At 40.2% G+C, this 17546-nt stretch overlaps 1 protein-coding gene across 1 annotated transcript in view; it reads right to left on the minus strand.

Moving 5' to 3' along the window:
* The window catches only part of ST8SIA2 (ST8 alpha-N-acetyl-neuraminide alpha-2,8-sialyltransferase 2), a 98975-nt gene that overhangs the window by 9967 nt on the left and 71462 nt on the right, over nucleotides 1–17546 (minus strand). The window contains exon 5 of the mRNA XM_069098524.1: nucleotides 15448–15741. Coding sequence (XP_068954625.1) covers nucleotides 15448–15741 — 294 coding nt within the window. The remainder of the gene's footprint in view (nucleotides 1–15447; nucleotides 15742–17546) is intronic.

Here is a 17546-nt window from a genome sequence, read left to right on the forward strand (position 1 = left end):
TGTCTTTATTAGCCAGTTGTACTTAAAGCTTCAGACATGATTCCAAGCATTCCATTCTTAGAATGTCCCTCTTCCCCTCTCTGCTTCTCAGGATTGGCTCCTCCAAAGCTCAGTATTTGGACACATGCTGTATTCCACAAGACCTTTCCTCATTTCTTCAGTTATTAGTGTCTTCTCCCAAATATTACTTTGTGTTAACTTTGTTTGAATTTATATTTATTTGTTTTCTTCCAGTAAAATAGAAACTCCTTGAGGGCAGACACTAGTGATTTTGTCTTTGTACCTTGGTGCTAACACAGTGCTTGACACAATAAGTCATTAATCTTAAAAAATGAACAATACCAGTCAACAAATTAATAATGAATAATCTTAACAAATCATTTCTGAGTGAATAAATCTAAGCATTACTCCCTTAAATACAGACTCTTCAATGGTATAGGGAAGAAGTGTCTTATACTATGAGTTTTCTCTACAGACCATTTCCGTGGGAATCCTACCTCATTTCCTCCTTTTTTTTTTTTGCTACTTTAAGAAAACCAAAACAAGTCTCACCATAAAAAATAAAACTAAGTAGTACAGTGGGAAGAGCACTGGCTTTAGAAGGAAAGGACCCGGATTCAAATCCTGACTACGACCTATATGGATTTGGGCAAGTCATTTGCCATCTTTGGGACTCAGTTTCTTCATCAGTAAGATGAGGGTTTTTTCCTCTGGAGTTCCTTTTAGATCTTTGATCCTATGGCTAATATTCTGCATTTGATGTAACACCAATGAGGTGACCTGTCTTAAAAAAAAAAGTAAATCATGCATTCCACAAACAGAACTTTAGACATTGCCATATGGTAAACACGAACACTGTTGAAAATCACCTTGGGGTCCTCTTGAACACTTGTATACTGGTGAATTGAAATACAAGGCTTTTAGAAGTCCTGCTTGGGATTTTATCAGCTACTTGTTTGCTCAGTTAAGTAATCAGATGGAGAGAACCAGTGGCTGAAGAAACGGTTGCCAGAGTAAGCTAAAAAGTATGTCTTTATGATGTAGTCATTTTGAAAAAGGAATGAAGCTTCCCAGAAAAGAGCTCTATGTGTGCTCACAAGTGTGAATGTATGTGTCTAGGGTGAAGAGGGAATTTCCCTGCTTCCTGCATTTCCTGGTACTATGGCCCATTGAGCAGAGAGCAGACATCCTCTGTTGGGATGAGTGTTGGCCTAAGAGGAGAAGCTCTGGGGGGTGGGGATACTCCTTCCATTTGATCTGTCTTGTTTCCCAGCTGCTATCTCAGCCAGCAGATGGAATTTCCCATTGAGGGCCCAGCTGTGATTTGGCTTGGATTACCCTGGCTCAGTCTATACTTCCCAGATTGTCACTGGGAGCTGGTTTCTCCATTAGCTGGCAAGGTTGCTCATTTACTGTAGAGGTCTCCACCCACTGATGGCTGGTGGAGCTATAGTTAGAAAAAGTGGCAGGACATAACTGGGGATCAAGTAACCATGTAAACAAATCTGTCTGCTTTGTTGACTTACTTTCCTGAGAAGAGAGAAAAAGCAGCATGAGAGAATATTGGAGTCAGGAACCCTGGGTCAGAATTCTGTTGTGATACCTACTGGCATGTGACCACAAATAAGTCCAGAATTTCTCCCTTAATGCAAGAACGATGAGCCCTAATTTTAGGCACTTAAGGCCAGTTTTGTATGAACAATGAATTCCTGGGAATCTGTTATTTCTCAGTTGATTGGAGGAAAAACTTAGGCAGAATCACCTATCCCAGTGACAATCTGGGATAAGACTCTCTTATTTTCAGGGCAGAAAGTTCTAATTCCAAAATCATTTTACCTATATCACCAAGGTAAAGCAGGGTGAAGAATAAGTATAATTACATGCACTAATTTAGCAAAAATAAAAATATTTGACATTAGTTATTTGGGAATTTCCAGATAACTATTTCCCTATTAAACCTTAAGCTCACTGAGGGCAGGAATGGCATTACTATTCATTTTTGTATTTTGTATTCCCATTGTCTAACTCAGTGATTTTCACATAAATGCTTACTATTATTATAATATTTTGTTTTTTTGGAGGGGAGAAGGCAAGGCAATTGGGGTTAAATGACTTGCCCAAAGTCACATGGCTAGTAAGTGTTAAGTGTCTGAGACTGGATGTGAATTCAGGTCTTCCTGACTCCAGAGCCGGTGCTCTCTTCACTGCACCACCTAGCTGCCCCTAAATGCTTATTATGAAATTGAATTGAACTAGGATCACAGAATCACAGATACAAACCTAGAAATTATCTAGTTTGGGGCACTTAGGTGGCATAGTAGAGCAACAGCCTTGGAGTCAGAAGGATGTGAGTTTAAATTCATCTTCAGACACGTATTAGCTGTGTGGTCCTGGGCAAGTCACTTAAACCCAATTGTTTTAAGAAAAAAAAAAGTCATCTAGTTTAGTCATTTTGTTTTAAAGATGAAGTAGGCCTAGAGAGGTTGTGACCTGTCTAAGGTCACATAGGTAGTAAGCTGCAGAGCTGGGATATAAAACTGGCTACTCTTTCCATCACTCTTACTACACCTATATTTTTACACAAATATCAGATAGTTGCCTCACTCCTCTACTTATCTTTGCATATGTAGACAGACCCTAAAAGTCCTCACAGGATGACTGCCTTGAACCACCCCAGTGTTTCTTTTGCTAATCTTTCTGGCCACACATATTTAGCCATTTCCTCACCCCTTCATGATCCGGTCTTACTTTTATTGTGGTGGTTGTTCAGTGGTGTCCAAAACTTTTCATGACCCCTTTTGGGGTTTTCTTGGCAAAGATACTGGAGAGGTTTGCCATTTCTTACTACAGCTCATTTTAGAGATGAGGAAACTGAGGCAAACAGTGACTTGCCCAGGGTCACACAGCTAGAAAATGTCTGAGATCAGATTTGAATTCAGGAAGATGAGTCTTCTTGACTCCAGGCCTGACACTATATACTGAGTCACTTTTTTATGCTGCCCCATTTTTTTTATACTATCATTTGACTACTAGGCTAAGTCTATGCCTAAGCTACCTCACTTCTCTGCTTAAATGAGGGCATCTCATTTAAGTCCCAAAGACCACTAAGCACTGCTTATTAAGGCAAACAATAGGATTAGGCTGAAGTAGGTGTTTGTAATAGTGAGAAGGAGATTGGATTTTTGGACTCAGAGGACCTGGATTCAAATTCAGACTCTGTTAATTGCTATTGTATGACTTTAGGAAAGTCACTTCCTTTCTTTGGGATTCATTTGCTTTATATTTTCATGAGGGTATTGAAAGACAGATGATCTCTGAGGTTCCCTCCAGTTCTAAATCCATCTAGGTTTTATGAAGTACTTTACTCACACACAACTCTGAGAAGAAAAGGAGTATGTGAAGACTGGAAGGGGAAAAAAAAGAAAAAAAACATAGCAAATTTTAAATTTGAAGAAACCTCAGAGTTCATCTAATCCAATCCTTTAATTTCATATCTGAGGAAATGATTCCAGAGAAGTTGTTACTTGCTGAAGGTCACAGAGCAGAAAGAGTTCAGAGTAGATTCTAAATTTGTAAATTCCAGGTTCTCTTAAAGTCAGAGAAAAGGTAAAAGAAAAAAGAATGGAATTTCAAAGGAAAAGTTAAATTTAGAAAAAAATTAATCCACCACCCTTCACATTACCAATGTAGAGACTCAGAAAGCTTAAATGATTTGTCAGCTTGGATTTCAATAGAGTGGAAGCTCCCTGAGGACAGGGTCTATTTCATTTTTTGTCTTTGTAACTTTAGCACCTATCACAGAGCCTTTCATATAGTGGGCATTTAAGAAACATTTGTTGAGTTGAACTGACTTGAACCCAAGTTATCCTGGCTACCAGGCCCTATGTACTTTCTGCTATCACACTGTGAAGGATGCCTGTGGTGGATACTGGGTGAGTTGGCCAAATTGTGGCACGAATTCTGTAGGTTGTCTTCAAATTTTACTAATTTGACATTCATGTTGTATTAATAGAAACTGTAAACATTTTAAGGAATTCAAGAGTTTCATTTTGTCCTCAATAACCATCTAATCTACCCCATTCCTGAACAGGAATCCTCTCTACAACCACCAAGGACTTTTTTCCCTAGAAATAATAATTTGGGAAGGAAATACTTGCAGAAATACCTTTCTTTCTTTTTTTTTTAATCCACTAAACCATTTTTAGAAGTTACACTGACAAAGGGCAAATCTCTTGTCATGAGTGAAATATCTATGTAACTCAATAGCATCTGATTATCTGTTTCCTAAGGTAAAAGTGTACTTCTATACCTGTGCAGATCTTTGCTCACAGAAAGGAGAGAAAAAGTAGATTAGAGAAGCAGGTAGTGTAAACAGATTCTTAATAGCCATGATATGAGTGGGGGCAGTTAGGTGGTGCAGTAGATAGAGTGCAGGACTTGGAATTAGGAAGACCCCAGTTTCAATCTGGCCTCAGATGCTTACTAGTTATGTGACTCTGGACAAGTCACTTAGCTTCTGTTTGTCTCAATTTTTTCATCTCTAAAATGGGGATAATAATAGTACCTATTTCCCAGGGTTGTTGTGAGGATCACAGTGCCTGGCAAATAGTCAGTGCTATATAATTGTTAGCTATTATTGTTATGAGGGGCATGGCCTAGCTGGCCACAAAGTAGGATGAAAAATTTACCAAAGACTGCAGGGGAAGGAGTAAATAAACTAAACTTCATGGTATCTCTCACAGGCCCTAACATAGCTATGATGCCAAGGTGGGCCAAAATCTCTCACAGCAGAAATGTTCTAAAGAGATCTGATGGTTTTGGTAGCTGAAGAACCTGCAGACACTTACAAGTCACTGAAGAAGTGGGGGCCCAACTCTTCCATGTTTTGTTCCTGGTTTTAGTGACTCAGATCATGGAAATTCGAGTTGGAAAGTCCCTTTGGGGGTCAAAGAATCATTGAATTTCAGAGTAGGAAGGCACCTCAGAGGCTAGCTAGTCAAATTCACACCACCAAAAGAACACCCTCTATAAAATATTTGACAAGTGGTCACCTAGCCTCAGCCTAGAGGAGACTTCTAGGGGAGGAGATCTTACTATATCACATGGCTATTAGGAAGTTTTTCCTTACCTGGAGCCTAAATTTTGCATCTTTGCAACTTTTACCCATTGCTCCAAACAGAAACAAGTATAATTCCTCTTCCATGTCATCCTTTAAAACACAAAAAAACAGCTATCATCCCCTCTCTCTCCCACTCCTCAACTCCAGTCTTCTCTTCTCATTTTCCCTGAGCCAGCCCTCTCATTTTATAGGTTACAAAAGGAAGACCCAGATAGGTGAGACAATGTTTTGAAGGCCTTACAGTTAGTCATTAGTGAAGTTGGGATGGAAATCTAGGTCTCCTAACTCTGAATCTATTGTTTGATTACACTGTCTTTTTTTTTCTCTAAACTTTGGCTGGACTTCGATTCTATCTCTATCCTTGGCTACTCATGTCACCTTGCTGCCCTCTTATTACTTTGTATGATCCTGCCTTTTGTCCTGACACCTTCTGACCCACCCTTGTGGCAGCAAGCCTGGTCCTGGACCCTCACTCTCATACTTCAGAGCCCTCCAGAAGGCTACAGGCTGCCCCTTGTCACTAATCCTGATATGGATTGACAGTAACAAAATAAATGAAATGTTCATCTCTAAGGAGGAACGCCCTTATCTCCTAGTCTTACTGTATAGGTAAACAAGGACTCCTGAGTGATGTCGACAGGAACAAGGGTGCACCACATCTGGGCAGTTTGTAATAAAAGCAAAGTGGGTTAAAAGGGAACAAATCACTCCCTATCTCCCCACTGCCCCCCTATCTCCTTTCTTATCTTTTCAGTTGCTCTGGCCAATTTAGAGAATGTCTATATGGTCAACATGCACACCATTCCTTTCTTTACAATAACAGCTGGGGATTGAAACATAAACCAATTAATTTTTCTTCCTCAAATGAGGCTAGCTGAGTACATTCTGGATGCAGGGTTGGTGATGCACCTTTAATATTCCAGGTCTAAGATTTTAATTAGAAGTCAAGGTAATCTCCAAGAAGGCAGTAATTATTTTTCAAATTGGCTGCACCAATCACAATAACTATTAAGTATGATGGTTCACAAACATAGATAGTAAAAAATGAAAAGAGCAGAATTTGTTTCTGTAATATAGTACATCCTTTCTTCTCTCCAGGAGTCCCAAGTTCCTTTCCCTGCTTCTGAGACCATGGAAACTCCACAGTCTAAATAAGTGACAAAAAGAACTTTAGAGCATTAGAATGTAAGTTCATTGAAGGCAGGGCCTATCTTTGCTTAGCATAGTGACTTGCATGCAGTAAATATTCAATAAATGCTTGTCATTTGTTCATATTTTTATAGTTCTGCTCTCCAGAAGGCTCATGATGCTATGTGATTATGGGGAGTGTATCTTAGAGTCACTTCAGACCTCAGGGAGAAGCATTTCTATTTTTATACTGTTGAACTGAGCCAAGTGACATATTGAGTCTTACTTGCTGAGGTCAGTCATAAGAAAAGTCGGGAATAGAATCCTTAGATTCCAGTTGTCTGTGTTCTATCCATCATCCCATGTTGCTCTAAAGCTGAGCTCTATCTGATTGGCTGGTGTTTGAGATTCTCCAGCCAACCAGAGAGTAGACCACCTAGAATGAATAGGGCTTGCCTTGGCATAGGTACAAAATCCAAAGTGGCCCTGGGAAACCTCTTGATCCATTGTTACTCTTTCTTTGGAAGCTCTGGTATCATGGAAATTTCCTAGGGTGAAGTGATTCACCCTTGCAATCTGGCTACAGAACCAGATGGCTTTGGCTTTGGAAGGATGGCATGATTCCATGCCTACAAGTGGGCTCCATAGCCAGTTAAACAATGGAGTACTCAAGGCTGGGAGGGGAGGCCAGCTGGCTCTTTAGTTGGGAAGTATCAGAAGCCTAGACTCATTCCTGGGGTTTTCTAGTCTGAATGGACAGGTTAACAGGGCACCAGATAGTAAGCTGCCAAAATAAAATATCTGTAGAATAGAATATTTGTATAAATCAGTTGAGGGAGCTCCTGATGTTTGTGTTTATTAAGGATATTGTCTCCTCAAGGTGTTGCCCTGGAAACAGTTTGTGGCATAGTTATTACCCAAATGGTTTGTATCAGTAGAGGGGGAGGTTGTTTGAAAGGAGATTGTGGATTATCAGAAATGATTTGGATTCTAGAATTAAATTTATCCCACTAGCTGGTTGTTCTTCAGAACTTTGCATGAGGGTCCAGGTGTTATATTTATACATATATATGTATATGTATATATATATATATATATATATATATATGTACACACACACACACACATACACACACACAGGGGTTATATTTGTTAGGGAGGTAGAAAAAAACCCTGCTGACTTCATTTAATACTCTTCATTGGGAGTAATTATTCATTCACTCATTCATTCATTTAACTGTAGGCACCAAATCTTAAACTGGGTAAGTATTACTTTAGAAGAGGTAATTATGAAACAAGTGAGTGCTGCTGAGGAGATCTGCATCTTTCCTTTCTTTCTCCATATTGCCCAGTCCCTCCCTTAGCATAAGGTGGATGCTTTTGTGACCTGCTTGAACTCCTGTTCCCTCTCAGGATCTGGCTCTATCTGTCTGAATACAAGACCGGAAATTCATCACCTCTGGCGTGTGGCACCAAATCTTCCTGTGGTGGTACATAGCAGGAACAAAGAAAAGTGGCTCTCTGGGCAGTGATATGAGTTTAAATTCCACAACTGTCAAGGAACATTTACAAAAGGCTTTCTCTAAAGTTTAGGTTCCTAAAAACAGTTTCACCAACATTCTGGTGGACTCTTGCCTGTTTCAGGACTCTGAAAAATAATAACACATTTCTAGGGCACCTTATGGTTTATAAACAGGTTTTTTCTCAAACTCTATGTGGTCGGCAGTGTGAGTATTATTATTTTAATTTTACAGATGAGGAAGCTGAGTCTCAGAGCAGTGGATTTGCCTCTATTTACACGATGCCTTTCAGTCAGTAAGGATTTTTAAAGTTGGGGCTCCAATTCAGGTCTTCTGAATTCAAACTCACGACTTTTACCAGGATGCAATGGAAGAATTCTTGGTTTATGTAAGTAGAGTCGGTTCTCTACTAAGATATTGAAAGCCCTGGCCAAGTGTAAGCTTGGGGTTCTAAAGCTGTAAAAATGAAAGTGTTTTGCAAACTTTAGTGTTATATTGAGATCACATCTTTTTTTTTTTCACCATTGACTGAAAAAAGCCCCAAATCTTTGGCAGCTTGATGTAGTAGAAAGAAGAAAGGCAAGGGAATAAGCATTTATTAAACATCTATTATGTATGTGCCAAACACTGTGCTAAATGCATTACAGATATCTCTTTTAAAGCAGCCACATAGTGCAGTGGATGGAGTGATGGGCTTGGAGTCAGGGAGACTCATCTTCCTGAGTTCAAATCCAACCTCACTCACTTGCTATCTGGGTGTCCCTGGGCAAATCATTTAACTCTGCTTGCCTCCGTTTCCTCTTCTGTAAAATGAAGTGGAGAAGAAAATGTGAAACCACTCTAGTATCTTTGCCACGAAAATCCCCAAAGGAATGATGGACACGACTGAAAGTGACTGAACAACTAATGTGCCAGGCACTGTGCTAAGAGCTTTACAAATATTATCTAATTTAAGAGCACTATTCTTTTTTTCTTTTTGGAGGGCAATTGGGGTTAAGTGACTTGCCCAAGGTCACATGGCTAGTAAGTGTTAAGTGTCTGAGGCTGGATTTGAACTCAGGTCCTCCTGACTCCAGGGCCAGTACTCTGTTCACTGTGCCACCTACCTGCCCCAAGAGTACTACTTTTAGAGTCAGGGGCCCTGGCTTTGAATCTTGACAATGCCAAAATGTTAGCAATGTTTCCTTGGGCAAGTTACTTAAATTCTCTGAGATTCAGTTTCTTCATTGTAAAATGGAGTTCATAGTAACTTAACCATCTACTTCATAGGATTCTTATGAGAAAAGTACTTCATGAACTTTAAAGTTAATTATATCAACCAATTAACCATCATTTATTAAGTACCTATAACCTTCCAGGCACTGTACTAGGTACAGGAGACAAAAGTAAAAAATGAAATAATCCCTGACTTCAGCTGCTGTTATTAAAGGCAGCTAGGTGGTGCAGTCAAAGCACAGGAAAACCCTAGTTCAAATTTGGCTTCAGACACTAGTTGTGTGACCCTGGGCAAGTCACTTAATCTTCACCTATAAAATAGGGAGAATAATAGTATCTACCTTACAAGATTGCTGAGAGGATTACATAAGTAATAAGGACTATATAAATACTAGTGATGATTATTATGTCTAGAACTTTGAGTGCCTATACTGAAATTCTAGACTTGCATGAATCTTCTTCAGCCTACCCAAATAGATATGATATAGAAAAATGTAATGTTAAAGGGCTATAGAGACCATTTAGTTCAGATGCCAGGCTTTCCCTTTTGAATCACCCTATTTTTTAAAAATAAGTTTGCAAGAGGTGGTAAAGGAATTGATTTTTTTTAAAAACATAGGATCATAGGTTTTTCCTTCTAGTTCAATCTCATTTTTTTAAGGACTGAAGTGATTTGCCCTCTCTAATCAGTGACAGAGCTGCATTTTTTCCTTTTTGGAGGGGGGAAGGTAGGGCAGTTGGGGTTAAGTGACTTGCCCAAGGTCACACAGCTAGTTTTGTGTTAAGTGTCTGAGGCCAAATTTGAACTCAGGTCCTCCTGACTCCAGGGCTTGGTTAATTGTTATTGAATAATTACTCCCAATGAAGAGTATTAAATTAAGTCAGCAGGGTTTTTTTCTACCTCCCTAACAAATACAACCCCTGTAGGACAACACCTGGACCCTCATGCAAAGTTCTGAAGAACAACCAGCTAGTGGTATAAATTTAATTCTAGAATCCAAATCATTTCTGAGCCATTCATTGTGTAACCTAGCCACCCCTAGAGCTGTATTTTAACCCTGGTCCTTTGATTCAAATGCCAAGGAGCTTTTCACTACACTCTGCCATCAGGGAGCTTATATTTGGCTGAGGGAGCTTATAGTCTACTTGCAAACATGTATATTTTCAAAAGCACTTCCTAAAAGAGTATAAATGGCAGTAAAAAGAGGCAAACATCTATGGGACTATAAGAAAACCTCCTTTCATATTCTTTACTAGAGAGTTCACAGGATAATGGTTAGAGAACACTGTGGAAAGGGGGGGGCAGGGCAAGAGAGGTAAGAAGGTTGGAAATCCCTGTGATGTGAAAAGTCTTTTCAAGAATAAACTCAGATCACCAACCAATTCAATTATAAAAAAAGAGAAACAAGCCAGTTGGATTCCCCATAATGAGAGTAAAAGTTATGGCACAAAATTTGACATGCTTCTGCAAATTTGAAGGCAACATGGAATTTTGGTGATAATGCAACAGAATGTTTAAATCAGGGTTGGGACCTAAATTTCATTTAACTCCTCCACTCCTTTCCCTGTTCCCCCCAGCCACAAACCAGTTTATCAAAGGAATAGAAAGTTTAAAGCAGATCTATACTAGAGCTATTATTTACTTTTGGGTTCCTGAGGTTACAAGTTTGGTGAAATTGATTTTGGAGCCAAAGAATGACTTGTTAGCAATGTCATTCAATATCAGGTTGCAAAACTATATTTCAAGAAGGAAATTTATTCTATTAATTAATTTTACCTGGATTAACTCCTGGAAATACTCTTGTCTATATCTGGAGGAGGTGCATATGTATATATGAAACACAATTGACTAAATTGTCACCAAACTGTTGAAAGAGAGTTGAGTGGTCTTTTGTGAATTGCTGGCCATAATCTTAAGGGCTGCTTTCCTTCACTTGAAGTATCCCAGATCCTATAAACATGCTTGTGCCTTTTCAGTGTGGTAAAGTGGAGAAACCATTAAACGAAGAGCTAGGAGGTAAGGGTTTACCAGTGAAACCCTGGGCAGGTCACTCAACCTTTGTGAGCTCCAGGGAGTCCAGCTATAAAAAGGGAGAGGTAGGAATAGGTCATCGCTTAAGGTTCCTTCCAGTTCTCAAATAATCTGCATTATTGCTATGGTGAGTCAATGATCGTATTTATCTAATTTAGTTGAAGACTATTGCCAGCACTGGGCTGTAAGTCTTCTAGATTGGGACAGTATCCACCCTTATTGTTATCTTCTCCATAGAATCTAGTCTCAGACCTGGGGTCTCTTGGGCAGTTGTTAAATACAATTCAAAATTCATAAGGAACAAGAAAATATTAGATCTTCAAGGAAACCAGCTCCAGGAGCATCTCAGGGAGGGAAGTAAGCACTATGGCTATGTCCAATTCCTTTAAAAAATATTTTAATAGTTATTGGATTCCCTGTAGAGAAACTATGAGGCACAAATAGGTTCTAGAGATGCCTAGATGAGAGCAAATCAGTTTGATTCCAGATCTAACATTTCCCTGAGAGTCTCAACACACATGTTTCCCCACATAGTTCCCTGATTTTGAGAGGCAGCACTAGGATAAGAAGTCAAGTAGTCAGTTAAAAGATAGAGAAATGCCTTGAAGAGTAGGCATTACCAACCTGATCTGTGATCTCGCTCTCTTTTTCTTTCTTTCTTTTTTTGAAGGGAGTGCCTTGACCTTAGCAGGAGCTCATGGACCTGGCGGCTGGCCAGTTGGTTTCTGCACCAGGCTGATAAGCCACAGGCACTCATTGGGAACACCTTTTCTTAAATACTTTATTTAGTATCTCTTCTGCCCTGGCTGTGGATGTCTGTACAAAGGGGACAGGGTCTTAAAGAAATCAGTGAGGCATCCAGGAGCCATTAATTAGGCATCAATTTACATCAGTTCTCTCACTCTGGTGGGCTGGGAAGCAAGAGAACTGGAGGGGCTGAATAGGTCAGTGTGTAGCTTTTCTGGCTGAGGGGGCTATTCTCTCTGTGGGTTACAACCTTCTCCATTGCTGTAATTGAATTAGATCTATTCCGTACCAGCTGCTGACTCTCCTGTTTCCCACTTCTCACTGCCATAGTCAATTACCTCTGTGACTCATTTGTGGAACTCTTTCCCCCTGTTTCTCACCTCACTTGCCAACAGCCTGGCCCTCTGCATTCTAACACTAGGCAGGGAGGGCAAGCCAGCTGCTCTCCCATGTTACCTCGGTCCACATGGAGGAAGCCAGCCCAATCTGCCTGGCAGCTCCCTGGCCTCTGCCATGGTAGGCCTTAGCTCCTGCCAGCTCCTTTTCTGGGGATTCATGTGCAAGGCTGTCAGTTCAGGCTCTTTCTTTGAACTCTCAATTCTCCCTTTAAGGTACTACTTGACTAATCAGCTTAGATGCCCATGACTGAAACAGGAATGATGACAGAATGACATGTATAAATGTGATTCACTCAACATAAAGATGGGAGCCCAGCTATTACTCTTGGAAGCCACACAAATGTCTGTCAGTAAATCAGATGTCACCAGGACAAACACAAAGCCCATCAGGAGTGCTCTTCTGTCTTCGAGACAACTGCAACTGTTTCCAACTGGCCTCATCTTCCTCTCTCCCTTAAGCTTTGCTGAAGGCTCCTAGCTTAGGATATGGGTATATGACATAGCTGTCATCCAAAGCCATCATGGCAGTCATTATCTCAGGAGCTTTACCACATCCCCGTGGTGGGTGCCTCTTTGGTTTCTAAGAGAGTAATGATGAATGTCTCAAACATAGGGTCACAGAACTTCAGAGCCAATGTCCACCTGCACAAGAATCCCTTCTGTTGTATGTACCTGCCATCTGACCATCTAGCTTTTGCTTGAAGGCTTTTAAGGAGGGGGAACCTATTCCCTCTTGAGAAGGCAGGCTGTTCTGCTTCAGGATAGCTCTGATTGTTTAGAATTTCCCCCCCTTCTTTTACAAATTTAAATCTGCTCTTTGCACTATTCCTAGTTCTGCTCTCTGGGGCCAAGGAGAAAATGTTCAGTCCATCTTCCATATGGTAGTCCTTCAAATACTTGAATACAGCTACCATATCTTCCATAACTCTTCTTTTATCCAATTGAAACATCCTGAATTCCTTTAAGTAATACCTATTAATTGAACTCAAGGCCTTTGACCATTTTGGTTACTTTGAGCTGGGGTACCCTCCAGTCTTTTCTAGTCTATAGCATCAGAAGTAAACATGCTACTCCAGATGCAGTCTAAGCAGGACAGCATACAGTGGAATGACCTCTCTCCCACTCTTGAAAGCATATTTTTTCCTGGCCTCCACATTACATTATTGATTTATACTGGGCTTGCATGCAGTTCACTAAAACCCTTAATTTTGTTTTTTTCCGGCTGAATTGTCTGTCTATGACTTTACTATTTGATACTTGGGAAATTAAATTTTTGAGCCCCAGTGTAAAAAGGGTTTACAAATGAATTCTGTCCATCTTTGCAGATAGGATACATGATATAGAATCATGTTGTCCCCTTATACCATCCACAAATTCTAGGGCTCAGCTAAGGGAAAAAGTTATGTTCACTGGTTAGACCCCCAAATTCCTTCTCTCTTTGTTCAAAACTGAGACCTATTTTCTCCCAAGAAGAATGTGAGCTCCCTGAGAGAAAGGATTGTTTTGTTATTGTCTCTGTATCCCCAGCACCTACCACATTGCCTGGAATATAGTAGGTACTTAATAAATGCTTGCATTTTATTGTAGGCTGATACAGCTGGGTTCTCAATCAGTGCACCCTTCTGGGAGTTTCAGGCACAGAAAGATGCCACAATCTCAGGATTAGCAGCCTATTTGTTTAAAGGGCTTATTACAGGAGCTTAGAGCAATTTTGACAGATGAAAGTAAGTCAATTACAGCTAGAAATAACTCTGCCTTCCCGTGGTCCTTTGCCCCCTGCCTGGTTCCTTTTCAAGAGTGTTTTTCCTCTTTACCTGCAGGCTACTCTTCTTTCCCACTAATCCTTTCTGACCCATAACAAGACATTTAAGTTAAGTTGCCTCCCAGGGGCAAGGATTATTATAAAATAACATGAAGCTTAAGAACTGTCCTTTTGGGTCGAATTTACCAAACTAACTGTTCTGTCCCTAACAGCAGCACAGGGAGGGATTTGAGAGAGGGTATTGTCCTCTTTGATACTAACATCAAATATTTAAGGATGGACCCCAGACTTCCTTAGTTACTATTAATAACTTATTAAATGTCTGTCATGATTGAAACCTTTCCTGAATTTATTTACTTATCCTACACAGAGAGGCAATGGGATGTAGTGGACAGAATACTGGACTTGGAATCAGGAAGGCCTGGGTGAAAATTCTGCCTTAGATATTTACCAGCTGTGTGACCCTGGCTAAGTCAGTTAACCTTGTTCAGCCTCTGTGTCCTTACCCATAAAATTCGAAAAAAAATAATAGCTTCTACCTCACAAGGTTATTATTGGGAGGATCAAATGAAATACTTTATGTAATTCCCTTTTCACATCTTAAAGTATTCCCTAAATGTGAACCATTGTCATTTCCAACAGGACAGATGATGCTACAGGCTCACTAGCTCCTATAATGAAGTATACTGTTCATAGGCCTAGGTCATGAGTAATATTCTATCATATTTCTCATCATCATGAGAAAATTGAAGGAATCTGAGGGTTTCCCTTTGACAAGGTATGTAAATTCCTTTTCATTTTGGATCCAAATAAGGGGCTTTATAATATTTTTGGGCAAGCATGGGAGTCACAATGGATTACCTGGTCTTTCTTTTTAGGTCTCCTAAGGTTCTTGACCTCCCATTTTTCCTAAAGGGCAATGAGGCCCAGGAGCTGGGCACATGCTATGAAGTTGGGGAATGTGGAATATTCACTATTTAAGTCTGGGTCTCTTCATCGAGACTGCCCTAGATGGCGCGATATGCCAGTGTATGTGCCAGGCTGATGGATGCCATATTACATTAAGGGGTAGAAAGAATCAGCAGACTGTGATGTGAATGCTGTGTGAACGTCAACTTATTTGGCTAGGGCTGGTGAAGAACCAACAGATGGTGGTGATTTATTATCACCACTAACTCAGGATGGATGAGGGTCAGGGGAGCACTGCAGAGCTCCTAGTTACCCCCTACATCCTTTTCTTAATTCACTGATACACTCACTTTTCCAGGAAGAGAGACAGCCCCCAAAAGGAAGATATCATTGCTAATGCTTTAATCTAAAGGTCTCAGCATTTTCTTTTATGTTATCTAATTAAAGAATTTCCTGTCCCTCTTTTCAGAGATGACACCTTGTGGGCAAGAAGACCTAGTTTGATTACTAGTAGCCCAACTTGCAAGAGGCTCCATATGGTAATAAAAAGGCCATATGCCCAATCTGCATCTTTGTCAACGACATCGTCTCTTAGCCTCAGGGAGAGGCACTCTTACCCTCGGACAGCATGTAGCAGGCGCAGCGAAGGGTAGGCTGTGCGCACATTGACGTGGTGCTTCAGAATCAGCTCATTCACCCACTCTACCCTCTCCTTGCCACCCTTGGCCATGAAAGCTGGAATCCACAGGATGCTGCCATTGAGGCTGTGCAGGCGTTGAAGAAGTTTTTCCCTCCAGGTCTCATTGACCAAGTCCTCGAAGGCCCTCTGGATGACAGAAGGGTTCATGGTCACCAGGTCTGTCTTGACCCCCACATCCTGGGCATACTCTTGGACAGGTGCCAGGTTGCACCTGAAAGAAGAAAAATGAACATCACACCTTCTGGAAAGTAGTAGAACCTCTACAATTTCCCTCTTCCTTCTTCTTTACCTATTTTACTGCCTGCTACATAGTAAACACTCAGTAATAGCTTTTTCCTATATTTATTCATTCATTCTCTCTATTCAACAGTGTCAATATACATGTATTAAGTGCCTACTATGTGTATAGTATTTAGCGAAAGAATATTTGTGAAGATGAATGAGGTTCTCGACTCTAGAAGGGGAAGATGGTAGCTACACAGATAAATATACAAATTAGAATACAAAAGCACAAGAGCTTTTGTATACATACAGCACTATGAGATTATAGGAAAAAGAAAGAATTCCCAGCACCAGTAAAATAATACTTCTATCCCATCCCCACAGTTTAATAATAATAAAAAAAACACTTGCCAAAACTTGCACCAACTGTGCCAGACTAGTACTACTACTCAGTGGCAATGAGATTAGTATTTGGAAGATGCTTCACCATAGTACCAATCTACTTTCTAGGGTTGCCTACCCCAGGCCATAGGCCCAGGAAGTACCCAATAGGGATATCCACCAACCTTTTATACTATAGGTTTGTGCCTAGCTATTCCCATTTATTCTGCCCCCTTATTTCCCCCCTTTTAGTCAGGTTCCTATCAATCAGAAAAGGGTTACTAATATTTAACTAATATATTTACTATATATAATATATACTAATATAACTAATCAATAAGTAGCTGATTAGTGGGTAGCCATGACTGAGGGGTATTATTTACCACTCTCAACTGGTATTTATAGTTGTCTTTATAATAGGCTATATATAGGGTTTTATGTAATATAGGGCTTTATATAATATAATATAAAATAAATGTTAATGGAAAAGTTCTTCTGGAAAACGAAAACTGTTAGGGAAATCAGAATACGTATTTATTGATTAGAGATGTAAAAAACTAAAAATGGAAAAATCCATTTCTGTGATTTTTCTCCTCCCTTTCTTCTCTTATCCTGCAACACCTCCCCACCACCCACCATGATTGTAAGATAATTGAAGGGAAATTATAAAACAATTTTTTTCGCCATTCTCTTAGGACTTCACATCTCTTAGATAATAGGGACTAAAATCAATCAGTCAATGGATATTTACTAAGTGTTTCTGTGTCAGGCACTGTGTGAAGTGCTGGAGATGTGAAGAAAGGTGAGATACTCACCCCGCCCTTAAGAAACGGGGGAACTGACATGTAAACAACCCTGTACAAATAAGATACATTCAGGGAACATTGGAGGTAATCTCAGAAGGAATGAATTAACAGTGGGAGAGACCATGAAGGGCCTCCTGCAGAAGGTGGGAAACCAAAGAAATGAGGAGGCAGAGCAGAGGAGGTTGATCATTCCTGGCATGGGAGACAGCTAATGAAAATACAGGAGTCCAGACATGGAGCTACAAGGAGGCCAGTGTTGCTGGGTCACAGAGTATGAGGAAAGAAGTATTTGAAGAATGGAAAAAAAGTAAGGTCATGAAGGGCTTTAAAAGTCAAACAGATCAGATGTTCTGAGGTTCTGAATGTCCATTCTATGACACCAAGAGTTCTTGTTGGGTGTAGCAGGGGTACTTGGTGTCACTGGTTTAGTGCAGGTGTATATATAAGATATATTGGGCTTCCAAGGGCCTCCTGTAAGCTCTTAAGCCTGGGGCTGATCCTAGGACCCCTAAATCTTCCCTAGGAGTATGAGTGCACTTTAGGGATAGTTTCTAGGGTCCTAATCCAATGTAAACTTTCTCATTGTCCATTGTGACTAGATTTCAGG

Source organism: Petaurus breviceps, unplaced genomic scaffold, assembly GCF_028583685.1.
Source record: "Petaurus breviceps papuanus isolate PSGF00001 unplaced genomic scaffold, PetGlider_PUasm1.0 37, whole genome shotgun sequence".
Classification (NCBI taxonomy): Eukaryota; Metazoa; Chordata; class Mammalia; order Diprotodontia; family Petauridae; genus Petaurus; species Petaurus breviceps.